The sequence below is a fragment of the Patagioenas fasciata genome, chromosome 2, assembly GCF_037038585.1.
Source record: "Patagioenas fasciata isolate bPatFas1 chromosome 2, bPatFas1.hap1, whole genome shotgun sequence".
NCBI lineage: Eukaryota > Metazoa > Chordata > Aves > Columbiformes > Columbidae > Patagioenas > Patagioenas fasciata.
In genome coordinates, this window is record NC_092521.1 from 119,794,319 (window position 1) to 119,821,971 (window position 27,653).

General features: G+C 38.6%; 1 protein-coding gene across 4 annotated transcripts in view; it reads right to left on the reverse strand.

The window, feature by feature from the left end:
* Positions 1 to 27,653, reverse strand: part of BBS9 (Bardet-Biedl syndrome 9) — a 330,225-nt gene that overhangs the window by 1,428 nt on the left and 301,144 nt on the right. For 3 of the 4 annotated variants that reach the window (XM_065831489.2, XM_065831490.2, XM_071804830.1), the window contains one exon: positions 11,673 to 15,173. The exons of the other annotated variant lie outside the window; for it this stretch is intronic. In XM_065831489.2, coding sequence (XP_065687561.1) covers positions 15,136 to 15,173 — 38 coding nt within the window. In that variant the 3' untranslated portion in view covers positions 11,673 to 15,135. Of the gene's footprint in view, positions 1 to 11,672; positions 15,174 to 27,653 lie in introns of those variants that run through there. 4 annotated transcript variants of the gene reach the window in all.

Genomic DNA, 27,653 nt, shown 5'->3' on the forward strand with positions numbered 1-27,653 from the left:
GGTTTGCATATCAGATTGAACTTACACATTTCTATTGTTATTAACATCTTCCTAAAGAATTCTCCATCCAATAACTTAGATAATCATCACACATATCTGTTGCAGTTGGAAGCATGGCTCTGATAAGCTGCAACCCTACAAATTCTTGCCAAGAGACCTGTAATTTGGGAAAGTATTTTGTTATCATTGTTCATCAGCATACAGCAATTGGGAAGCTCAATAGTAACTCACAGCATTGCAATGGAGGGAAGCTCTGTAGTAACTCATAGGGGGATCGTGGTAGAGACATCGCACTTTCATGCAGGAAAGGGCATGGGAGTTACTCTACTGTTCATCTTTTGGTGTCTGATCAGGTCTTTGCAGCTCAGTCCTACTGAGCTGGGCTGCAGCCTCTCAAATGCTTATGCATGTTCCTTCACTCTGTGCTTAATCATGTTTTAAAGTTAAGAGTGTGTATCAGTGCGAACAAACAGTATTTCTTGGGTGGACTCTTTTCCTCCAGGAGATAATGTTAATAAACCTTGAGACTGGCCCACATATAGCAAAGAGGTGCTCCTGATAAAGCTCCCCTTCGGCAAAATACTCAGAAAACTAAATGGATGTAAATGAGGTCTGGAGACCCCACTAAGAGGGTTTTAAAACTGTAACAGGATTAAAAATGGTATATGGTAGATGTCCTTAAATAAAAGGCAAGTACAAGAAAGTATCTAAAATTTACAGTGAGACTTACTTGAATAAATGTTTATAAATTTTATCAAACCACTCATCATTTTGACAGTTTTCCATAAACCCCTGGAACATGCAAAGCATTTAATTTATTTGTGGCAAGATAAATATAATGAGTAACATTTTAAAAGTTTATTAACATAGAATGTCCTGGCACAGAAAAACTTGCATACTTCTGTTGTTTGAATTATATTTTCTATGAACTCAAAAAAGCCGTACAAAAGGGAGTTTCCCATTGCAAGAATCTTCAAAACCTCTATTTGTACAAATGCAACCCAAATGAACAGAGCATAAACTAAACTGGGCATAAATGCCATTAATATCTCAAACTGAAAAATACTTGTATGCAGCAGAAAAATATTGCTCCAATGTGGAGACAATGGACTGCTGTAGCAGTCCATATCAAATATGCTAAAACAACAAAAAAAGTAAATTATAACAGAAATGCTGATGCCGTCTTAACTATGGGACTACCAGCAGAAGCGATTCAAGAGGCCACAGGCCAAGCAAACAGAATGAAGTGGCAGATGCTCGAATTCCTCTTTGTTACTTTGCTGCTGTAAATAGTTTGTCTTCCAGAGATAATAAAAATTATTTTGTGTGAGTTATGTGTTTTTGTGTTAGGTTTACCCTTGAACATCTGCTGTGTCTGATAAAGGATAAGGGCTAATGAAATCACATGAAGTCTGACATACATGAGGTACTTCTTTGTTTTCAATTTCTGAGAGAAACCAAAACCTGCATTTTGCCCATCTGCTATGCTGGCTAATAAATGCAACAAGCAAGGAGTACTCTAGAAATGTTTTATAAAATGGAAAATTGATAATTGCAGATGAGGAGGGATCGTCTCCGTACTGCAGAGAGCCACTCTGCACAAGCAGAAACTCTTGATCCCACCCCCCGCTGCAAAAAGACATGCTTAGTTTGACAGATAATTTTTGCCTTCAGCCAGGATCCAGTTCAACAGCAGCTGCTCCTACCCAGCACAGAAAGGCAAAGGCTCATGTTTTTGCTCAAGAACAAGTTTTCAACAGCATGTGCCCTGTGAGATCATCATTTCACCTACTGAGACTCTAAGCAGCAAGTTCACTGCTGTAAAGCAGGAATGGCAGCAGCAGAAGAATTTATCCCAGGACTTTTTTCAAATGGCAGAATCACAGAATGTAAGGGATTGGAAGGGCCTTGAAAGATCATCCAGTCCAATCCCTCCCCTGGAGCAAGGAAACCTATGATAAGGCTACACAGGAAAGTGTCCAGGCGGGTTTTGAATGTCTCCAGAGAAGGAGACTCCACAACCTCCCTGGGCAGCCTGTTCCAGTGCTCTGTCACCCTCACTATGAAAAACTTTCTTCTCATATATAAGTGGAACCTCCTATGTTCCAGTTTGTACCCATTGCCCCTTGTCCTATCGTTGGTTGTCACCGAGATGAGCCTGGCTCCATCCTCGTGACACTCATCTTTACATATTTATGAACATTAATGAGGTCACCCCTCAGTCTCCTCCAAGCTAAAGAGACCCAGCTAAAAGACTTAAAAACTCACAGGTGAGGTCTGAGGAACGAAACACACCAAGTCGCAGCCCCCTCTCCTTCACATGGGTGCCCTCGTTCACACCGAAATGAGCTCGAGGAGACCGAGGGATGTTAATTTTACCTCGCCTATAATAAAATAAAGTGATAGCTTGTCGAGAAGGGCCGGGTGGGCAAGCGAAGGTGCTGCGCTGTGCGGCCGCGGGCAGGTGGCGGTGTTGGGAGCGTAGAGCCCGGCGGCTGCGGAGCGGGGACGAGCTGGAGCTGCAGCTGCCCCTGCGGGGAAGCTGAGCCGCGGATCTGTTCGTGGCAACCTCACCCGTGTGTGCAGACGCCTTGCTCATACACGAGCGAAACGCTCTCTTGGTTTTGTTCTCAGAACGTGCCTTTTCTTTTATCTCATTTGGCTTTGGCTGTACAGGGTATCCCGCTGTTAGCGTCCCTGCAATTAGTGTTACATACCTCATTTTATCTGGGGAAAAAAAAAAGAGGAAAAAGAAAGGAAAAAAAATAAAAAGAAAGAAAAAAGGGGGGGAGAAGGGAGGAGAGGAGGGGGAGAAGAGGGAGAAGGGAGGGAAAAGGGAAAAAGGGGAGGGGGAGGGAAAGGGGGAAAAGGGGGGGAAGAAGGGGGGGAAGAAGGGGGGGAAGAAGGGGGGGAAGAAGGGGGGGAAGAAGGGGGGGAAGAAGGGGGGAAAAGGGGGGAAAAGGGGGGAAAAGGGGGGGAAAAGGGGGGGAAAAGGGGGGGAAAAGGGGGGGAAAAGGGGGGGAAAAGGGGGGGAAAAGGGGGGGAAAAGGGGGGGAAAAGGGGGGAAAAGGGGGGGAAAAGGGGGGGAAAAGGGGGGGAAAGGGGGGGAAAAACCCACAGTTTACAAAGAACTCCCCCCCTTTTTTTTTTCTCCAGATAAAAAGCTTAAACAATTTACTGACTACCTTTTTTTTTTTTCCCTTAAGAAAATTTGCTACGCAACATTACAGCTAGTATAGGTAAGAAATCCTCCCTATTATTTCTTCTTGGCTTCTGATTTAAAAGAAGCACGCTCAATTAAACGGTAATAGCCAATCTGTACTACTGACTGACAGTACCACACATACAAAGAGCAATGAACTGACAGTCATAGGCAGTCTTTTCCAGATCCAGCTGTCAGGATATGTTCAGATAATATACATGAGCAAATCAGGGTAATCCTGCACCGATCTGTTGAAACTCCTGCTAGTTGTGCAGTTTCATAATGAGTGATATAAACATTATTAAAGCAGCAAGACTACAAGATTTCATAGTTACACTGAACGGCTCACCGGACTCATTAAATCCTGGATATTCCACATGTGCTTAAACCCCAAAATAGACAAGAGTACAGAAACAATCAAACAAACAAAACAGAAATAAGCAAGTATACTAGCAACACAGTAGAAATTTGTTAAAAACTCATCTCATTTTGCTACTGATTCACCCAGGTCAGATTAACCTTAGACCTTCACCAAAAAGAAAACACACAGTCACCCAAGGAAGAGGAAAAAAAAACTGTACTTCCAGAAGGCAGTGCAATCCATCTACCAGCCTCTCAGCTATCTAAGGCTCTTTCAAGGGGAGATGAGAGCATTATTAAATGTGCCAGAGGTGAGTTTTTGGTTCCACTACACAGATCTGCAGGGGGTTTCTGCCAAATCCCCTGGTTATCTGACAGTAGCATACCTCTAAATACATCATTTAGAAGCATGAGGCAAACAGAGACAGGGAATAGTATTTACTTTGGGAAAGTATCAGTCACATGTCTTGTATATATTAGGCAGGTTAAACCCAAGAGTCAGCTGAATTACTTGTGACTGAAGAGAACAATTAATCAACAGTTTTAAGGCTCCACAGAATTTTAAATGTGTATTTACGTGTGGTGTACGCTATTTAAGTATCTTTAAACATGGACTCTGAAGTCTCAAGATAGTGGCTGGCAGGTATTCTGACATACAAAATGATGTCTTACGAGAGACTGGTTGGTGCTAAGCTATTTTCAAAACATAATTTGACTTTGGGGATTTGGGCTTTTAATTAAGCTAGTTTGAAAAAACACAGAGCTACCCCTTTACCAAGTCATGTAAAATTCTAACTAGTTGTATTACTGTTAGGTTTTGATCAAATTTGATCAAAATACTCTTATGTTTTGATCACAGTGAAGTCAGTCTTTATGACTGTAGTGTAGTTGGTATGGAAGTCAGGAAGTCAGATAGCTATTAAACAAAAATAACATTGAGGCGCTGGAAGGACTTCGGAAACCACTCACCATGCTTATAAACCACATAATTTAGACCCTTCTCCAGGAAACATTCGCATATCAGAGTAGCCCCGACAAGGCCAATAAGGATATTCACATAATGGGCAGAAGGCCCTTCTCTAAAGACTTGCTGCAGCAAGTCCCCAGAGGAACCTGCCAGGATAACACCATTCAAAAGTGGGGTGACTACAGCATTGGGGTGCCTCTGTGTTCAGGTTCACTCTGTGTTGGGCAACCCAAGGAATAGGTCTCTTCTCCCAAAGGAATGCATCTCCACGGCTCCCAGGAGGAGTAATTTGGGTCCATAGCTCTCTGGAAGTGGCAGCACTGAGTGATGTGCATAGAGAGAGCCACATCTCCAGCCTGGTGGGATGCAATTGTGGTCCCAGAAGAAGTCAAGGACACCCCACTCCGTTGCAACCCATTTAGTTAGCCCTTGTCTTCAAACTGGTGTCAGACTTAAATTAATGCACAAACTCAGCTAAGCAGCTGTCAGTGTCTAGGGTCTACCAGGATGCCCTTGTGAGCCAGTGGTTTCATGGAAATTAGACAGAAACAAACCCAGAAGCCCAACTGGAAACCTTCAGAGGAAAGGCGTGAGACTGCCCCTGTACTTACAGACTTGGTTGCCCACTGGCATTGCTTGGATGGCTTGTTTGAGACACGCACAGCATGGAGCACCTGCAAGATGCACACTCCAATTGTTCCCTAAGAGATCATCTAGGATGGTTTTTCTTCAATTTCACAATTACTTTCTTTGATGGATTTGTTTTGAAATGTGTGTTTACCTTCACAAATGTTCATATGAAGAAAAACTTCAAGTAATAAATGACAGAACTGATGGTTTTGCCACCCCACAGTGGAGCTGCTTTCAGCTCTGTTGTGCCAGAAGGAATGAAAGCAACTGGATGTTTTTGAAGATTATTTTTGTGCGTTTATTTAAAAATAAAAAAAAAAATCATCCCCACACTCCAAATGATGATGAATTGATATCTGAGCATTCCACAAAATGACAATACAGGCCATTACAGAAATTAACAGTGTGAGCACTACCCACTGCTCACAACAGTTCCATGCTTTGCTTTTGTATCCACTCCAACTGGATGAATAGAGAGCACAATTCCCAAAATGCAGGAATTTTGCTGCTATGAAGCACTCAGAGGACAACAATCAAGCCTAGGCTTTGTAATGATAGGATTTCAAAAAATGGCCATTTATTTTAAAATAGTCTCTGTGGTTTGTAAAGCTGTTTCTGCAGAGCATACAGAGGATAAAATACATTTTTGCAGGCTTCCAGCTGCTGGCCCGAGTGCAAAAAAGAATTAAAACAGTTTGAATTTACATGATGCAAACTAGAAGAAATGAGGAAGAAAAGATGGCTCTGAAAGATATACTTTGTTTTCTCTTACAAGAGGTGTAATGCAAAGTAAGTACTTCTTCACAGCTGGTAGATTCCAGCTGAATTGCAAAGATTTGAGCATGGGAGCAGCTGAACAATAGCTCTATTCACCTGCAAACAAATTCTCCAAATCTGCAGTTTCACTTTCGAATTTAATGGGGCTATCTAGAAAATGAGCGCAATCCAAATTATCTGCTAGTTTTGATAATGCAGGCCTTAGTGAGGGAAAGGACAGGGACTGAGCACTAGCAGAGACAGTGCAGTACACTAACCCAAAAAATATCCCTTTGGGCACACGGTGGAGATGGAGAAAGATGTGGGAGCCTGTAGGGAGAGGTTAAAATTATTTTACCTGTTTATGAGTATTTGCTAAGCACCACTTGGTGCTATAGTTTACATACGGTGAAAAATACATGAAACCTCTGACGTGATCCAGGTGGAGGCATGAAGCTGCGGGAATCCATGGCGCATCTTAAAGGATGCTGGCACAGCCGGCCTGCAGATGCAGCCTTCACTGGAGTTGTGTGCTTGAGCAGGAGATTTGTCCTTAAGAGGTAAAATTGAGCATCCCTGCTCCTGGCCCTGCTCAGAAGCACAGACAGAGGAGTCTGTGTGTGCGTGGGGAGATAAGGAGAAGGGGAAAAGGGCCAGTGCGTGGCTCTGGGGCTGCTTGGGCACACTGTCAGAGCCTCGACTACCCCAGTTTTGGTTTGTCCTAGCTGAAAGTCAAACTCAAAAATCTCCTCGCCACAGAAGCCACATGACTAACAGTCTAGCTCTAATTAACAATGAAGTATGCACAAGAAATTAAGAAGGTGTTCCTTTTGCTTATACCCTCAGGCTTTTTTTTTTTCCTGAACAGACATGTCCTCTGGCCACTCTGGTAAGTTTACCATTTTGGAAACTGCTCCACCACACCTGCTGGATGCTGAATCAGTGAGAGTTACACAACTTCGCTGTTTACAGGTGGTTTGATCTGCTCACCTCTGCTGTGCTGCTCACTTTGCTTCCAGCACTGCACGTCTGCTTTTGAAGGAGATAGGTACCAACAGGGGTAAAAGTGATATGGAGAAGGAATAATTTAGCTATAAACTTGGCAAATCAAAATTTACAGTAGTGAGGACAATGACCAGAAAGAAAGAGAAGAATGAGTTTCAAATCAGAAGTCAACATGAAAGTGATTTGGTAACAATTCTCTGCACAAAAAGTTACAGTGCATGTGGCTTTCCGTAAATGTTATCACAAAGCCTCCCCTGGCTTTACTATAGCAACTCAACTAAACACACATACAGGTAAATGCCTGAACCCACTTCCTACCTTGGCCACAGAGCCGACATGCCCACTGGCTTGAGACCTAAGAAGCCTAACTCAGCTAAACACTGAGGGTCCAAGATTTGTGTACTGATATCTCTAATGGCAGAGAGGTGGAAGAGAATTTGTAGAAATTGTTTTTCTGGCCAGCGCAATAACCCTGAACAAGTAGGACCAGATTGTATTTTTGTGTGACCAAAATTATCAAGCCGAATGCAGGCAGCTCACCTTGCTTAGCAATCAGGTCCTCTCCTGGCATGCTGTAAACTGGAAGCCAAAAATGAGTGGCCAGGTTTGAAAAAGTTGATGTTAATGAGACACACAAAAGGTTAAATGTACTAACTCTGTTACTCATTGGGATTTATTTGCTCAGTTCTAATTTTAACTTTGGTTAGCCCAATAAAAGGTATCACATCACCGTCTGGGTAGCTGTCTTACAAAAAACAATGCAGCTACCAACTTTCCTTTGCTGGATGACATACTTGGGCAGTAGCCCTTTAAAAAAAAGCTTCAGTTTCTTTAGAACACATTTGGTTTTCCACTCATTATTTTCCTGATGCTGAAAGCAATGTTATTCATCCCAGAGAAGAACAGCTACATTGTATTTCAAATGTTTAACCAAAACACTCATTTTGCTGCAAGTTTTCCTTCTTTCAGGATTTTAAGACACATCTACAAAGTGGCTGCTGGGTAAAATCATCAATTCATGGTCAATGGGATCTGCTAGAAAACACCACAGCAAAAAGGAAAATAAATGAATGACATGATCACAAGAGTGACTGCTATCTACAAAAATGTGGATGATGAGAAGGACTCCTCTCCCCATGAGATGAGCTAATGAATGCCGAATGTGGAATGACTGTTAAAAGAGAGAGACAAAAATAGAAGAATAAAAATAAATTCTTCACACACTAAGTGTGTACCATCCACAATCTATAAGCACCTACACATTTTTAACTCCCAATTTTCTGTCAACCCCATCCATAGCACTTACACAGAAAATCACCCTTTACCTTCTACAGCTCTGTTCACCTGCAGTAAGAATTGTCATCCACTTCTGCTTGGACCTTACTTTCCTGTGGCTCACTATCTCTTGATTCACAGTGGTGTGGGATTAAGTAGGTACAACTGACACAGCAATGATAAACCACTAGCTATTTTGAAAAAGCAGTCATATTTTACATATTATTCTTTGTTCTTTTGGCCACAGAAACATTCATCTTTTACTGATGTCAAGCTGATTGTTCTCACTGCATTCAATCCTGCTGCCTGGCCACCAAACACCCAAATGTGCTAATCCTGGGGGCACAGTCTTACCCAGGTGAGCCAGGATTCCTCTTTTCAGGAGAGACATTGCTCTGTGGCAGCCACATGGGAGCTTTAGGACAAGATCCTGCTGGGAATCAAAGAGATAAGTGAACTCTCCACCTCCTTGAGTCTCCTCTTCCTCCTCTCCCAGGCCTCCTGGTCATGGCCAGAAGGGGGCAAATCCTCACAGCTGAAATACTGTTGCCCAGAGTCATGGGCAAAACACTCCCCTCACAGGTCACCGACCTACCAACTGCTTTTGGGACTTGCACCCTGACGTCTGTAAAGCAGCTGTCCAGTGTCATGATGAAAGATACGTGTCGTACCACCATGAAACATCCAGTTAATGCTGGAACATGGCACTCAAATATGCTGCCAAGAGAAACTCTCTTTGTTTCTACTGGATCAGAAGCAATCACACCATGTTAACCAAGCTGTATTCTCACCAGCTCCTAGTTACAGTCATTGCTCAAGCAGAAGGAAGATACTCCACATCCAGACAGCTGGAAAAAGCAGTTCCTGTTATGTATGCAGGAACTTGACTGTTCTCCAATATTTATGGATCCCAACTGCCTCCACTTCATTACACCATCAGGGGAAGAAAAAGTACAATAAACCCCTTTATGTCTCCTGTAATTGAATCCAACCATGTTTATAATATATTGTAAGCACTTCAAGTAACAATTAATTATTGAGTGCTTGCTTCATAATGAATTGGAATATCATCTGTTATAGACCAACTTCTTCATATATTCTCTAATACTTCCAAGATGCTGTGAAACTGGTTTGTACTTTAAAATGAAGTAATAAAATCAATACAATAAAAACTCATTTCTTTCCCAAACATTGCCTTTGCAATACGGTCTCATCAAATTTACCAAAGTAAAGAAGACTGGTCCAAGCTATCCTTGGATCAAAACCCTTGTTGTTTCCTAAGATTGTCTAAGAATAACACCTATGCTACATTCATTAACAATGATAAAATGTCTCAGCATAATGAGAGGAGACTGGAGGTGCCAATTTCTGAATAGTATGTGAAATTCAGGAAATAGTAATAACAACATCAATTTAGAGAAACCATGGCAACTTATTAAGAGATAGAGGGCCAAGCTTTCTGTTGATGAAAAGCCAAATTAAGTAAGTGCATTCTTCTTCATAGAACGTGTCCTGGAAATACTTCCCTCTACTCTCTTGGTTGAAGAGTAGAAGAGAAGCATGCTTTTCATTGCTTGATTTCCTAAACAATTTAATAGTGATGCTTTGATTGTTGAAAAGCTGCTATACATCTTATTGAGAGCGACTTCAGCCCATAAGTGGTTGAAGTAATATATAACATGCTCTGGGTTTTTATTTTGCAAGGGCCTGTTTCACATGCGGTATCACTCTCTACAGAGAAGCAACCACTTCTGGGGTGGAATGCAGCAGTTAATTAATATTGACTAATCAACTGTCATGCATATTGTATTTTAGGAACAGTACCTTTTGGAGGCACCCTCATAATTTATTACACCATCTAGCTAGGAGTTGAGTGGTGTTACACGTTATCTTATTACGACATGCAGCCTCCTGTAGAAGAGTATGGATGCTCTCCTGTCAAAATAAATGGCAAAATGCTCAGTTAAACTCAACAAAAGTAGATTTGGACCTCTAATCAGGTTACAGTAATGACTCAGGATGACTGACCTCCTTCAAGATTTCTGATCAGGCAATAGCTTACATAATCAGAAGAGCTTTTATCTTGTTTCTGCAGCTGAATACACCATCAGTCTGCACCCAGCTGGAGCTGTGGTGGAGGGCGAGCTATGATCTGCAATGATCATTCCCACTTAGGAAGCACTCCAAGTCTCTATTCTGCTTATAAAGAGGAATCAAAATATCTTATCAAACACTTATTTTCCTCTGGAGTCTTAACTGGTTTTGCCAAAAAAATATTTCTATTGAAAATTATTTTATGATAAGAGTATAGTGTTAAAAACCACTGCTAGCAAACAAGTGAGTAAAACAATATAGTCATGCTATATCAAATGTAAAATACTCCCATTACAGCTAACATCAATTTACATGCTCCAGCCTGAGGGTGTGGATCTCTTCCAGGGCTCCTGGTTACTTTTCAGATTTTTTCCTGCTATAAAAACATGGTTTTGCTCAATCCTTACATTTTAAGAATGAGGATGGATACTGGCATCTTCAATACAGCAGATTCATCTGCAAGCATGGATGTCTCAAACACATAGGCAATCTAAGCACATGACAGTGCACATGGAAATATAATGGTACTTTACTCTGTTTCCTGCTTTCAAAAACGCTTGGAAAATACCACAGTACTTTAAAATAACAGTAACACTTACTTAAGTGTGCTTGCATGTTGTATTTGCTTGTACTCCTTGCTATGGCAGATATAAAGATACAGCAATCAGGACACATTGTCAGAGAACACCAGGTCAAATCAATTAGTTCAGTTATGACTCCAACCCATGATTAAGTAAATCACATGCTATTCATTTAATGCTAACAAAAGTGCCAGGTGTGTCTGCTATGATCTGCTGGTCTCCTGGATAAAGCATATTCCTCAAAACTAGCAGCTTCTATACAGCAAACAGCTAGCTATCTTGCAAAGGAGAAGAACAGAAATAATCATTCATTATACTATTGACCATTTTAAGAATTTACAAGATGGGATACAGACAAGTAGAGAGGAATTTCAGACTCTAAACCAAGCAGTGTTTTTTCAGTCAAATTTGTGTTGAAATTAGTCTACGGCAATATTAGAATCAATTCTCATAGAAACAAGGCATTTGAAATCACTTCTAGTGTGGGTCACATTTGCTGCTTATAAACCCAGCCCTATAGACACTGAGCACCTCCCAGTTGTTTCAACAGGACCCGAGGGAATTCTGTCCCCTCAAAAGGATCAAGGAACCAGTGAGAAACTATGCAAACTTTACCTTTGAACTGCAAAAGAACTATGCACCACCTGCAAACAGCATATGAAGGTACCACATAAATACTGGACAAACCTTATGCTGCAACAGAGTAAATGAACTAAGCAGCATGACGTCAAGGGGTGACAACAAACAAGGCTATGGGAAACTCAAGGTTGATTTCAAATAAAGAGGCAATACAGAAGCTTGGTTTCAGGAGTACATCATGTATTTTACAGCACCTTTACAGCAGTTTTTTAAAAAGCTTATTTATAAACAGGGTATTCTGATAAGACGGGAAGATACTTATTCAATATGATGCATAACTTGTATTTTTTTATGCTGGAGGGACTTCACATAGAAATACAATCCCAGCTCAGAAGATTTCAGTTTATGGCAGTAAATTACTCTTTATAAGCAATACAAGAATATTGAAACATCTCTAATGCTCACTGTACAGTAAACGCTGAAGAGGAGAAAAAGACAAGACATTACAAAGCAAAACCCAGCCCCTTGAAAGCAGTGTTGTTTTTCTGTGTCATATTTTAGTAACAGTTGGACAGAAGAAGCAATCTGGGGCTGGAAAACACAGTTCTAGTTTGAAGTCAGCATTGTGTTCAAAGCCCAAAAGATGATCAGAGCCCAGACCTCCAGATTTTGGTCATCCGAATAGTAATTGTTTTAATCTGTTTTTCTAAATTGCAACAGCACAAAAACAAAATAAAAGCCCTTGGACACTAATATTCAGAAAATAAACTCCACCAAGAAAATAAACTCTGTAAGTACTCGCCTGTTTAATGGAATATATATATTTTTTTTTTATGCTAGGAATTATTTTAGAAAATGCATTTCAAAGTGCTATAGCACAAATATAATAAAGTTGCCATGACTCACAGCATGGTTTTCAAAACATCACAAAATTCCATTTGATATACGCACACAAAATTAATTTCAATAAAAGGAACATTAAAAACTCCTTTTTATCTGTGAGCCACCTAAACATAAAATTCTCAAATAACTAAATGTGCAGACGGGCTGCATATTTCAGCTCAGAAAGTAACAGTTGTCATATGAGTAATCTTTGCAGAATAAATCACTAGGTTTCTAGGTATGACATTTATATAACTTGATTTGAAAACATTATGATCTTACAATTAACAGAACAGCTGATCAGGCATTACTCTAAAATCCTGTTCAGAGAAGTCTGATTAGCCCGCATTGTCTGTCAGGGCCTCAGAAACATTGTCAACGGGAACCGAACATTTGGTCCCCCCCGAACTATCAACATTTCCTTACATTTTTCTCTTTAACTGCAAAACTTCCTGTAATTTGCCTCACTTTTTTCCAGCCAAAAAGAACTTAAAAATTCAAACTACTTTTCAGAACTGCTAAGAATTACTTTACAATATTTCCTTTTAGCCTGCTGCATAAATGACTACATTTCAATGACTTCCTTCCTCTGAATTAGATGGAGTATTTGGCATTGGGGGAAACAAAGTAATTTTTACACAAAGCAATTGTATTTCTCTGTTAAATCCTGATGATACTATCAAATACTATGCAAGAGGTCATACATTACTATTATAGACAGTTCTACTTTCTTTTTTCCTCTTTATTACCAGTATGTTTTCCCCTTTCCACAAAACTATTCTCATGAGAACTCATTTTACAAAGCATGAAGTAGAAAAGGCTAACAAGAGTGCTCCTAAGCCTTACATCTTAAAATAAGAGAAAATAACTTAAATAAGAGTGGATGATATAATTGACCTGAGTGCCTACTTGCTGTTTACCCTAAACTCCCAATGAAGCCAGGCAGCTCTGAGCACTGGGATCTCATTCAATAATGGTAATTATGACAGAGTAATATATTTCACAGAAGTCTCACAGTAGTGTACTTTCCAGCTATGTTATTTGCCTATAGCTTAGGGTTCTTTGGTCCAGGATTCTACACTATTATAGTACAGGCTTTTCAGTAGTAACCGTGGTTGATTTCTGTAGATTAGGTAGTAGCCACTGACAAGAGGACAAAAGAAGATTTGAGATCTATCGTTAAAGTTTAAGCCTAATAGCTACAGTAATTGATTAGTTCTCCATGGATTTTCTTTGGTCATTGAGGTGTGTACAGAAACTACAGGAGATTATTTTATTGTGTAATTTTCGCAGCGCAGCAGGGTACCTTGAGAATGGGTTGGATACCACCCTCCTGACAAAAACCACAGGGGAGGGATCAGAGTGAAGAAATCTCAGCCAGCAGAATCACTCCAGAACAAGCAGGGGGGAGGATTTTTCCATCCTGGGAAAGAAACAAGATTTCTGGCCCCACAGTATGCAGGTATCTGAGGTCTCCCTGGGGTACAGAGCCATTTTTATTGGAATAATGAAGGTTGACGGCTTAGGACATTCTAAAAAAAAGTCACATCTTCTTTTTGTCCACAGATCAAGCCTAGCACAGACCACAGAAACTGTCAGAACCTCTGCGGAAACCGCACAAAAGTGAGTTGGAGGGACTTCTTCGACAGCTAGAACAGGAGTGGTGAACCAACCACCAGAAACTGAGCTGAGACCAGTAGTGCTTTTTTGCATCTGTCATCCAAAAGACTGAAACTTGCATTTTGGAATGAAACAGCAACAGTCAGGTGGGGCCTCGTTCAAATGCCTTTTATTATATTTGACCCAGGCATCAGTTATTTTCAGTTTTGGGTACCTTTTATCGATATCTCAACTCATTCTCAGGAATCCACACATGATCCTGATGCTTCCAAATCCTAGGCCAAGGTCCTCTCAAAGGTTGCCTCAGTTGTTGGGTGTTGCATTTTAGGCACCTTGCATGGACTTGACTTTCAGAAGACAGATACTCAGCACTTCCTAAAAACTCAAGCCTCAAAACACCTTCCAACTGGATTAATTAAAATTAAGGCACTCAAAAATTGCTGGCTACTTTTGAAGATCTTACCCATAACTAGAATAGACTGATTGACAAGAAAATTACAGATAACTATAAAAAGATCCATGTGTTGCTACACTCAAGGTACTTAGAGTGTAAACCTTATTTACATCTGTAGTGACATAGTTAATGCCAAAAGGTTTGCCCTTTATGTTCAGTAACCATATTTTACTCTATATCTCTAGAGAGCAAGAGTGTGTATAAGCAATGAGAGAGGGGGAAAAAGTTGACAGATTACCAGTTTTTCTTCTCGTGGTGAATTAAGTTGTCTGGAATCACAAATGTTAGTACAGGAGGAAGTGAGATAGTTATCTTTTGTCAAAACTCTGATATAAACAATGTTAATATATCTCAAAGGGATGTACAGTTCAGAATATCTTTTAAAAAATAAATGATAAAACGTATTCTGAAACAAAAGTTGTTTTTAACTATGTGTAAACAGTCTTTGATCAAGCAAATGAATCCTTAGAAAGGGCTTACATTTTGCAGAACATAACATGACACCTTTACCACAGCTGGGTAAGTGATTAAACTTTGTTCACAGAAAGGATGCTAGTAGTTGGCAGGGAGACCAAATAAAAATTATTAGAATGGAACTTTTTGTATAAATTAGCCCATTCCTCTCCTTCCAGAAGCTGCAATCAGTACAAAATAAAATGGACTGGTACTGCTGCATTATAAATGCATTTGATATCAGATAGAAATTCTTCATGAGGGTCATCTTCAGATTTCATGGCTTTTCTTCCTCTGCTGCATCCTCAGACAAACCTACAAAGCAGAAAGAAAATGCTTAAAAATTCAGTGTACCTGGCAACTACACACACTATATTGTTGATTCCATCAGTTTGTAGAATGGTTATAGCTGGAGGAAACAATTTATTACATGCAAAGCAGTTAGGATAAAAATGCATAACTTGCAGATTCAAGCACTCACAAGTTCAGAAAACATAAAAAAATTAAAGCAGTAAAGGCAATTTCACATCAGCTTTTTTATGCATATGATGGATGATACAAGCCCAAGTTATAAAATCATGAACTACTTTTACATCAGAAAAAAAACCAGCAGAGAAAAACTGGGCCTATGATCTGAGACACAGTTGCTCCAATCTACTTCCATTTTCCTGCCCCTTTTTCTAGGTAGAACTTGCAATACAGATTGCAAAACAATAGAAAATTAGGCTCCATAAACTCATTAACAGTAATATTTATATATGTGTATATATATAAAAGACTAATACTTTGGGCACGGGGAAAATAGCAAAACCCTTGTCTTGATGATAACTGCTGCCTTAAACCAAGAGTATGAGTTTCCTGTTTTCAAGTGCCAGTGCAAGAGATGAATACACCTTGGAATGGAAATTAATCTTTGCAATAATGAATTTAACAGTATTCAAAAAGTGGGTAGACATAAAAATTTGCTCAGAATACCTAGGGAGAAAAAGAACAGTGGATAATCATGCAAATTTGTATATGCACATACTTGCATGACTTGAATTTCAAGTGATTGTTTAACCCAGCAGTTTCTTACGTGTCTATTCTTAATTTAGGTTGAAAATTATTTAACTTAAATCCTTTTCTAATGAGCATGAAGCAATCCAAGATAAATTGGCAACATCTCCAAATGTTTCATGAATAATAACATTAAAAATAACACACAGCTTTTGTGTTTGTTTCCTTTTTTATGCATTTTTTAAATTTTATTTTATTTTGTTTGTTGAGTTTGTGTGTTTTTTTTTTCTTTTGATGTTGCTATTGTTTGTTTGGTTTTTGTTTTGTTTTTCCCTGAAAGCCATGTCTGAAGAAGGCTGAAATCCCCACATACCCAGTGAAGTGAAATGATCCAGCAGGTCAGCAGAATAAAATTTGGGCATCTAGGTCTTCCAAGTCCAAGCCACCAATCGCCTGTCAGCCCAACTGCCTTCACAATCAGGTTGATACAGAATTTATCACCAATTTACCTAATTTTAAAAGAATACGCTTTCATTTAGATTTGTGCAATTCCAATATGAACAAAACCATACAGATTTCTTCTCCGGGTTTTGTTTTACACTATCAATGTGTTTTGGTGCTTGGGGATTTCAGTATTTCAAATAATTTTCATGGTTGATGGTACTGAACCAAACAAATTTATCTCAAGCCTTGAGACTGAAGCAAAGCATCAGTGAAGTTAACAGAGCAGGAGATCAAGGATAAAATTGTCAAGATACAAAAGACTAAAGCAGTAAAATTTCTGCAACAGCTGGAAGCCCAAGCCCCGCAAGGGGCTAAGAAGTTCCCTTACTGAAATTTCTACTTCTTTTCTTTTCCTTTTTTTTTTTTTTTTAAAAAAAAGGACAATTAAAAATACCATGTTAAGAGCTCACTTGGGCTTACAAAGGTCAGCCATCAAATGATAGTTCTTTTGTTCAAAACTCTTATCACATCACACATGCTGGGATGCCAAAGGGACCAGCAGCAGGTCCCATCTTGTTTCATTAATGATCTAGGGGAAGGAGGTAGGTAGGATGATAAGGAAGTGTGTAGATTATAAGAAACCAAGATCTACAAATACTGGAGAAGAGAAAGAAATATTGCTCTAGGATCTAAGAGATTAACAAGGCTGAGAGAAGATAAAAGGAGAAACCACTTGAAATACATCATGAAAATAACAATCTTAAACACAGCCACTTGCTGATGAAAGCCCTGCAGAAGTAGCACAGTGGAAAAAGCTGTTTAAGACATGCATTTGCAGTGAAATATCCTGTGTAGCTCAATACACCACGGGAGCCACTGCAAAGCTCACAGTTAATACTGTTCCTGACTATATAGCTTTGTTGAGATCACATCTGGAGCTGTTTACAACTCTGTACTACATTAATAGATGCTGAAGAATATCTTACTTTCCCACCGCAATTAAGGAAAATAACTCGCAAGAATTAGGAAACAGGTTTCTGCACACTCTTACAACAGCTGGACAGGCACGTAGTTCAGATGAGAAACAGCAAAAAAAGTGGTATGGTTATGGTTGGCTCTTTGTACCTGAAGAGAATAGCCACAGATTTTCAGAGACCAAGAAGCACTTACCTTTGCACTAATGCTGCCCACTAAGTTGCACAGTCAAGACGTGACACTGCACAGTGCCCTCAACCTCAATATGTTTGAAGACTGGCTAGAGGACATCTAAGCAGCATAACAGCACAGAAATTAAGGAAGGGAGGTTTACAAAAATATCAGGAGGGAAAAAAAAGGTCTTCATGAAAGGCTATAATATCCTTAATATCCTTATGCATATTTTCCTTTAGTCTGCTGAAAACACAGCAAGTTAAAAATTAAAATGTTATTAAAATAAAACGGTAGCACACACACACACACAAATATTTGAGCCATAAAATAGCACCCAGGGTACTGCTTTCAAAACCTGTTTCTTCCATGACACTGACTTCTTACAACTAACCCTTGTGTCTGTTTCTACAAATTGCCATGCCAAAATGGGTAATGTGAATGGTTACCCTCAAGCTCATGAAACACCGTGGATCCACTAAACATAATACATTAACTGTAATTGTGGGCTGGCAGAACCGAAGTAATATAGCAGGATTTACCTCAATTTTACACAGCTTTACCCGACAGCACTGGGAACCAGAATGCTTCTGCATGGATCAAAGAACTACCACATGAGAAACTGTGGGAGAGGTGAGCTGACAGGTGAGGTACAGACTGCAGCTATTTTTATTGTGTAACTCCAAAATGGGAGGCAGTATGAAAACACAGCTTGTAACGATCAGCCTTCCCACCTCTACCCCATATTTTTTCAACATGCAGTATTTATTAGTCACCTAGGAGAACGACAAATTTCACATTGATCTAACTGGCATGGCTGTATCACAACAAATTTCACATTGATCTGGCCCAGGCTGTATCACAATAGGTGAGATGATTAACATCGGAGAGGTTTATCATCGCTGTATTCTGACAAGCTTAGGCAGATCCTAAGAAATACTATTTATCAACACAGTTATGAACTGGAAAGCTGCTTTTGAAAATAATAATGATAAATTTTAACTCCTCTGCAGCAGACAACTCCAGGAGTTTTTGGAGGAAAGCTTTCAAAACAGAGTTAAAATATATGGTTAAATTAGTATCCTGGTTAGTTACACGAGATTGAGTATATCTGAGGTCAAGAATAGAGTCCACCTCCAGTCACTTAATCCCCTCAGATTGTTTGTGGATTTGTCAATCAGAGCACATTAACACCCTCATGAAAGCAGCTTCTACAAACAAAGACACAATACCTAAGTCATGTTAATTTGCCTCTTGAAAGTCACAACGTATGCATATCATTGAGTCACAGAAAGTTCATTTGTAGATCAAACTGTATTTTTGAGTCTTGAAAACTGAAAGTTCAAAGATATTCAGTTACAGTACAGAAGCACCAAAGATCGCTAAAAATACCAGCTTTCCTGGAATTATTATTCATGCAGCTAGAGAAAAAAAAAAATAAAGGGATGATATTTGAGCATGATGGCAGAAGGGAGGAGAAAGGATCATTTTCTGTAGTCATAAATTGTTCACACTGAGCATGATGTTGTAAGTTTAAAGATGATTAGGTTAAACAGTTAGGCAATGGAAGAAGGTACCCAGGGAGGTGGCTGAGTCAATATAAAATGTTTGCAAAGACAGGGTAGATGAAAACCTAATGGGGATTAGTGAAGAGGAAGATACACAGGCTTTGAACTGGATGACCTAAAGGATCTTCTCCAACCCTATCATTTATGCTGCTATGATTCATCCCAAGGAGAACATTTTGGACTCTTATGAATCACTGGCTGAATTTCCTGGATACTATTGTACATTAGTCTACTCTGAAGCATGCATAAAACTAAGTCAAAGTTGGCTTTAAAGTGTTTGAACTACAATATTCAGCACTTCCCAGTCTCTTTTTCAAACAGTGACTCAGAAAAAGGGGCTGTTGTAACAAGACAACAAAAGTTATTTTGCGTTCAGATTAAGTTAGAGAAGGGAGGCACTCCTTTCTTCAGCTATTGCCACCTAAAAGAGGAAAAGAAACACCCCATCTCATGACCTGATGGTTAATACTGCTATTTCTAGACCTGACATGAAGCAGTTTTAGAACAAACTACAGCTTTAAAGTAACTGTTTTTCATAACATTTTGGATCCAAAACTAAACGTTCCAAATGACGAAAGTTGAAAGCTCTTTTTGCCTTTTTGTTAACAAAAGATGATAGATTTTTCCCAGCACCTCCAAGTCAGATTTCTGAAAACCACGGTAATTGTCTTTTTAAGAATTCCCATCTATTCACCACTAATAATTTTCTTTATCACTAAAAACTGCTATAGGAAATATATACAGCTTCCTTTTTTCTTAGTATTTAATCTTATTCCATGAACACAATTGAAAGAGTTTTTGTGAAAGTTTAAGAAAGTACAACATCTTGCTTATCCCAAGCAAACCAACACGGTTTATTTGGAGTGCAAAAAGGGATTAGTGTAAAATCATCAACTCTAACGCAGTGCAGAAGACGGATCACCATGATGGACAAGCTACAAACTTTTCTAAACTGCTTCAGTAGCAGCAACTGGACTTGATCAATACTCTATATCACTTTTTATGGAATGATAAAATGAGACCAAGCCTTACCATTGTCTGCCAAGTCACCAGTGAGTCACATTTTCAAATGCTCCGAGTTTTGCATCTGATATGGGAGTGATGGCAGCTGAGTGGGAAGCACAGACTAACTCATTCATTAAAGAATTGTTTAAATCAGATAAATTTGCTTTTCCTTTAGGAAGTAGGGTGTCTGAGAAAAAGGACTTCAGTCATTGAATTTTGTCCTACGGGACGATATACATCACAGGATGGATAATGCGAAACAACAGTTTCAATCACTCACTCTTAAATACGCCCCCTACTAACTGCAACTAATGTGACAAGTCCAACCTATATGATGCTATCAACAGTTAAGTTTCTAAACGGCCACATAATAGCAGGGGTAGCAAGAGCAGCTCCACCTTGGGGATAGCAGGGTCTATTTCCACAAAACTTTAAAAAACTTGCTAAAAATTTTCCTTTTGTCATTCTGACTTAACAGTGACATGTAGCAGCAGTGTAACACAATGGAGATAACAAGGAGGTAACAATGACAAAGGCAACATTTACCAAGTGTCCACTTTTTTTTTTTTAATTAACTTTTAAACAGCTTACAAAGTCCTTGTGCATTCATGCCCCTAGGCAATATCCATCAATGGAGACTCTGTAGACATGGGCTTGTGGCAACTCAGGCCGACTGTGAAAAGGGACATGTTAGGAGAGGTTACAGCGTCCCTTCCACCACAGTTCCACTGTTTTGTTTCTTTGTTATCCAAAGTAGAGCCACGAAATATCATTAATTTTATCCTCATAATTAATAACCTATGCTATGCTTGTTTGTATAATACTGCTGTCTTCAACCTTCATCACATTATACGGTGTACACGCACACCCCCATACACAACGCTACTACAAAACTTTCTGTTGAGAACCCCAACAGCTAAAAAGCATTAGAGCTACCACCAATGGGTCCAAGGAATAAACAAATAGATTGAATTACTGCCCATCTGTTATGGCAGGTAAGGAGGTGTGCACCAGTTCACAGTTCCTGGGATCATCAAGTACTCCAACTATAAATGGTAGAGTTCAGACTCCTACATTTATAATGCTGCAAAGTTGTTATGCTTTCTTTTGGTCTTCTGCTTCATATTTGGAAAATGCAGAAGACATATGAAATATTTTTAACATAAAATTACCAAATTTAAACATCAGGAAAAACATCCAGTGACATGACCAAGAATTCCCAAGGTGCACAGCTGTTTCTTCTAAAGACCCTGGTCACATATAAATATGTATATACATATACACACATATACACACACTGCTGGAACGAATGCATTCTGTAAGAAACAAGGAGCTCCCAAAATACTGAATCTATCTTACATTTATAGATATCAAGGAGAGAAGACCAAGAGGAATGGGATGCTGGCTAGTTTGATGCAAGGCAGAGCTCTGTAAGCAGCACTCTAAGAGTATTCTAAGCTCAATTCAGGAAACAAACAAAATTATTACAGAGCAAACTGAATATGTTTGCAGAAAGACAAGCTACTTAAAAAGCAGTTACCTATCAGAAAGGAAGCCACTGATCATTACTGTGGGAAACATAATTTAAATTAAGCCAAAATTTTGGATGAAAAAAAGCCTATTTTCTCCAAATACCCAGCTTATCACAATCACCCATGAAATACTGGACATTTTTTCTAGGAAAGCTTGCAATTTTTTAGAGAAATGGTTGTTTTCATTTAGAGATGATCACAAGAAGCATAAATGACACATTTCAGCTGGAACAGATATTTCTTGCCAGGAAGTAAATCCCTAAAAATGAGTTCGCTTTTCAGTGGCCAAACCTCCCTCTTTCTAATTAGCTATCAGGCTTTGTTAGGGTAGTAAATTAGTCCAGTGCCTTCAAAGGCAAATATGTACAATACAAACGAACAATTTAATTATGGCCACACAAATGTCTATGCTTCAATTTATTCTTCATCATGCTTTTATCTTCCCATTCGCTGCAGCCCAAAATCCTACTAAGATTTTAAGAAATGTTGGTTCTTCAACAATTTGCTGTCAGAAATAAATAAATAAATAGAAGTATTTGGGTCATGCACGTTGAGATTAGACAGATGATAATACATTAAAAACAAGGCCTTTTTTTGCATAGATGTAACTCTTAGCTTTTTCCTGGGGAGCCACAGTAATCAGTCTTTTGCCTGTTTGACTCATTGTGCTGTTTTGTTGACTTCCCAGACAGACAGACCAGCCAGCTGACTATTAAACATCCTTTATCTTCCCAGACAAGTGATCACCATGACAGATAGGCAAAACTCCAGGGGTAGGTTAGCTTTAGGGCAAGATTTTACACCATTTTCATGTGAATGGCAGTGAATCTTATTCCTGGAGACAGCCACCCAGTGTCTGCCTGCAGGAAGACCTAACATCCTTCACAGATATGAGATATATATATATATATTACAGTCAATTTCTACTCCCATAGGTTGGCTGCAGCTCGTAATTGACATCTGAAGACCTACAACCTCCCTGCTAATATAACTTCAAACACTCCTCATATGCATACGCAACCTTAGCCAATGCTGAGCAAACTTTTCAGCCGAGATTATTTTTCTTAGAGAATTGCAAATGCAGGACAAACAGTTGGTCAAATTTCTGCTGAATTTGTCAGATCCATTTGGCTAAAAAAAAGAAAAACACAGCATTTACTTTTTTTTTTCAAAATATTTTGAATTTTAATTTCACACTGAAATATCGCAAATAAACTTCCTTGAATATGTTTGTGTTTGCTTTTGTTTGTTTTGTTTTTTAAACAAGTTAGCAGATATGAAGTCTAGGCAAAATACTTGATTTGAGGAGAAAAAGAGAAACTCGAATCAATCATTGGAGGTTGTCACAGAATAGCAAATTCTCTAATTTTTTTGCTTCAAGTCAGAAACACAAAAAACCCTTAAAAAACTCTGCTCTTGTTGGTGTGTATCGTGAGTCAAAATAGCGGAGTTAGCCTTTTAGTATACAACATGTAATTGTCAAAATGAAGCTTTCAACAAACTTAGCTACAATACATACATGAGAAGTATATGTGGCTTTACTCAACACCTCTTCAGTCAGAATAAAAAGTATATTAGGTTTATAGAGGTGAAAAAAACCCCTCACCTTTTTATGAATACTGAGTCTGATATAGACTTGAATCTAGTGCCTGTGCTGTGCTTCTTGTGAAAGTTTAACTTGTATGGCGACAAAACAGCTTAGTACCTTCATAAATAAACATCAGTTTCTCCAGTAAATTTTCTTTTTAGCCTCTGGTACACATAAGCCCATGGTTCCACAGTACCAGAAAGATACAACAAAATAGAAGAAATTTCAAAAGGACTAGAGTAAATAATTGTGTGATTTTGTGGAAAATAGAAAAGATGGGAGGGAAATAAACAGAATAGCCAAAGACAAAGCAACATTAGGAATTCAGTTCAATGAAGAGATATAAAAGAGGATCAAGAAGATGAAGTCAAGGAAAGGAATAGTCAAGGCTATTTTAATGACATATATTGCCCCAAGGGAAGTGGTGGAAGCCACATGGCTTATGACATTTGGAAATTAGTACCACAATGAAGACAACAATCTGGCAGTGTCAGGGAGATGGTCAAGCTGATACAACAGGAGTTTTCCATTTCTAACTCCTATTATCATACAACATATCTGAGGTGCTACAAATTCCTAACTGTTTTGTAATATGCACAGAAACATCAGCTTTTGCTTACCAGCAAACATTTAGCAACTGAATACTCTTCAATATGTTGCTCCTTTTAGCAATGGAACATTACAATGCAAATGATAAAATCATATTCAAAATTTCCATGGATTCTTCTGGAAATAACATACAACAGGATTTTGCCATTTGATGTAATTTTTCCTTCGGAGTCTTGTGGGAAAAAGATATTGGTAGAGAGGTAGGTTTGAGGAAAAAAGTGTTCAAAAAAAAAAGGAAAAAATATTTTTCTGTAATACTTTCCAGTATTGAATTTCACACATTCTTTTAAAGCTACATTATATGAGAAAAATGCTCTAAGAGTTTCCTTTTTTTTTTTCCCCAAATGCAATCTTTTGATAAGTCTCATTGTGCATTTAAAACCAAAAGAACAAAATAAAAAGAGCCTGTATTAAAGTAACAGATGAAATTTCTCCTAAATAGACACAGAATTTCTTTCTATTGTTCACCAAAAATCTATATCTGCTTGGGTTTTTTATTTTGTTAAGTTAGGATTTTTTGGTGTTATTTTAAAGTTTTATTTATTAACCATATATTTGCAAATGCAAAGTAAGTTTTTGGGGGGATGGAGGGGTAATGTGATATCAGATAAAAAAGATATGAACTGCTATGTACTTACCTATTATCTCCCTACACCAAAGACCTGTAATGTAATGCTCCTCATTTCCCTGACTTTTCCAGACATCAGTCTTGTCTCATCCAGATGGAAGTAGAGCATTACTCCCCTGCTACACCCCTGGATATTTCCAGGCATATCTTGACCTTAGTAGCTATAATAGCAACTTCAGTACTTACAACAAAAATTGTGCAGCTACTCAGATTTGATGATCCAGTTAAGAATTCCTTATGGAACAAATCTGTGCGTTTCTGAATGACGACTATAAAGTTCTCAGCCCTCCAACCTCACACCAAAATCAGCAGAACCAGAGGGAGAGCAGCACTTCACAGGACAGAGCCTTTTAGCACCTTAAGAAAGAGCAGTTGAAGCCAACATGCCTGCATTGAGGCTTGGAATGATGAAAGCAGCAGTTTCAAATGTATTATGGATTTTCTCATGGGCTCAGGAAGCAATAAAAACTAAGTATAGTCAGACTGCAGGAGAGCAATATAGCTTTCATCATTCTATGATTTTTTGTGACTTTAGGGAAAACACGCTCAACTTTTATAGACACGCAATTTGGTACTACAAATTTTCAGGAGACATCACTGCTATGGGATTCCCACAAGAAATGCAGGTTATATTCAAATTATGCTTTCTACAAGGACACTGCTCAAAATTAATTTGTCATGTAAATGAGCTGATTTAATTGCAGCGCAACACAACCAGCTGTCCTAGATTGCAGGTTTCTTATTGAACGGGACACTACTGAGGCTAGGAAGAGCAAATGATTTAATTCTGGTGGTCATGTAATCTTATTTCCTCATTGACTAATAAGGTAAGTGCCTGAACAAAGCACAAAAAGCAAAGACAAACATGCAAAACCAGGGAAAAAAAAAAAAAGGTAAACCATTTCCAGAAAATACACTGAAATACAGTGAGGAGGAGATCCTTGTTGTGCAATGGTTCAATTTATCAATCACTTCACACTTCTTTCCAAGATTGGAAGACACTTAACATCAGCAGCTCAGAACATTTAGAAACAAAATGCCAAATCCCATTGTTAAAAGGTATGCCACAAATAGTTAAAAAAAGATCGTAGATTTAAGGTCAGGTACTGTGAACACTTGTTGTGGTTTATGCATAAGTAATTCCACTGAACTTAAGGAGCCTTACAGGAATTCTCAAACATGTAAATGCTTGCAGATGTAGAGCCTAATTTTCATACTACATGTTTTTTGAGCTGCTGATTTTCTCTTTCTAGTCCGGTATGAGTAGCAAAATACATGCAAACAAATAATCTCTCTTGAAGTATGAAAGTCAGGTTTCCCAGACTCCATAGTTGTGTATATATATAGTGGAGAAAGAGTTGCCTCTGGAGCTGCTTTACTTCTCACTTGTCATCCACTTGAGACGGCATAAATACAGTTCAGTCATACTTGAAGGTAACCTATCTGAAGGAGGAACCTCACAGTTTTCTTTGTACTCTGAACTTGATGCTGTTCTTCCATACTTGATACATGCAAGGACCACAAACCTGTACTTGAAGACAGCATCTAGGCCATTATCGTGGGTCCCTTCCAACTTGGGACATTCTATGATTACCTGTCTTTATTTATGTAAGCAATAATGTAAGCCTCCCCAAGAAGATGGGCTTCCAGATTTTTACAAGCCTCCTTGAAGTCAGTGAAAGTCCTCCTCAACTACATAAATCTGCTCCTACTTAACAGCTTATAGGACAGAGCTTTAAGACTCAGATTTACTAGTTTAGACAGTAGCCAACTATTCAATCATGTACTTAATCAGCTCCAATTCCCATTTAGAAAACTGTCTCCTATCACCTAAGCGTATGATCAATTGAGATCACTGGAATTGAACACACCATTTTTGTGTCCAAGTTATCAATATAGGTTGGGTACATGCACAAGCACAGTCTTAGAAAAGAATCTAAGTAAAGCCTTAAATGCTTTCCTAAATAATGCCCCAGAATTCTTGGGTGCCGTAACATATTTTAACCTATACTCCAAAACCAGTGATATCAATGCATTTATGTATTTCAATATTACATAAAATTTAACCTTGTTAGATTATTAATTTCAGAAAAAAATCTTTGAAACATGACAGTGGTTTTGTGTATATTTTTTTCCTTTTCTCTTCCTCTTTCTCTCCTCAATTTTGATCTCTGAAACTTTGACATAAAAGAACTGTGGTGAAACAGAAAATAGAATTGTTTTAAAAATCTACATTCATGTACTGAATGAAATATAAAATGCTAATCAACAATGCTCATTTAGTAACAAAAAGGAAATTATTTTCTTTTAATCTTTTGCATTTTACTGTGCACATGACTTGCAAGTAATGTTGGTACAGGTTTTTTGTGGGAGATTTTAAGTATGAGAAGAACCTGCTGACATAACCTAAGAAAATACCTAATCATATTCCATATAACTCACTACAATTTTTTAAACAACTTTTTCAGGAAACATATGCTTTTCTGTCTCCAAAGTGGTCTCAAGGGAGTCTCTGCTTTTACACACAGCATTTCTGATCTCTCACTGCGGGAGAGCTTAACATCAAAGTTCACATAGAGCTCCAAAAGCTCCACTGGAGCCTCTCAAGGTGATAGTTTGGGCAAAAATGTAAAGAGGGATAGGTTATTGAGAGAGATTCTGCTACAGGAAAAGTGAAATATAAATATAGTATGTGGAGATTTATCAAAATGTAGACACAGTCCCACTGTGCCTGCCCATTACCTGCTTCTGCCTGGATCTTGCAACAAGTCGGATGTTGTTGCTTCTCTCCCAGTGCATTTGCAGTTTAGTGGTCTTGTTGCTGTAATCAGGGATTTTGTTGGAAGAAAGGCAATGTATTATCACATGTAAGATGTTTTGAATGGAGCTGTGGGTTAAGGTATAGATAATTTTTGCTTCTAACCATTACTTGGAATGGTAACAGCGTTTTCTAATCTGTCGTCTGCAACCCGTAAAACCAAATTAAACAGGAAAATAAATCTCATTCTTTCAGTTTTTTCAGTTAAAGGCACAAATATATGATCATCTGCAGAAAATGGGCCAGCAGGAACACGTGATTGTGAAAGTGTGAAAAACACTCATTCAGTGGTGTGTGAAGATGAAAGGTAGAGGACCAAATTGTACTTTTTACTCGTATTAATTTAAACTATAGATGATGAACAAGAAAACAGTAAAACACAAACAAGAAAGCCAATGTTTAACAAAGTTTCAAATACACTATTGAAAGTAGCACCCTACCCTTCTATCATGCCTTCTGGA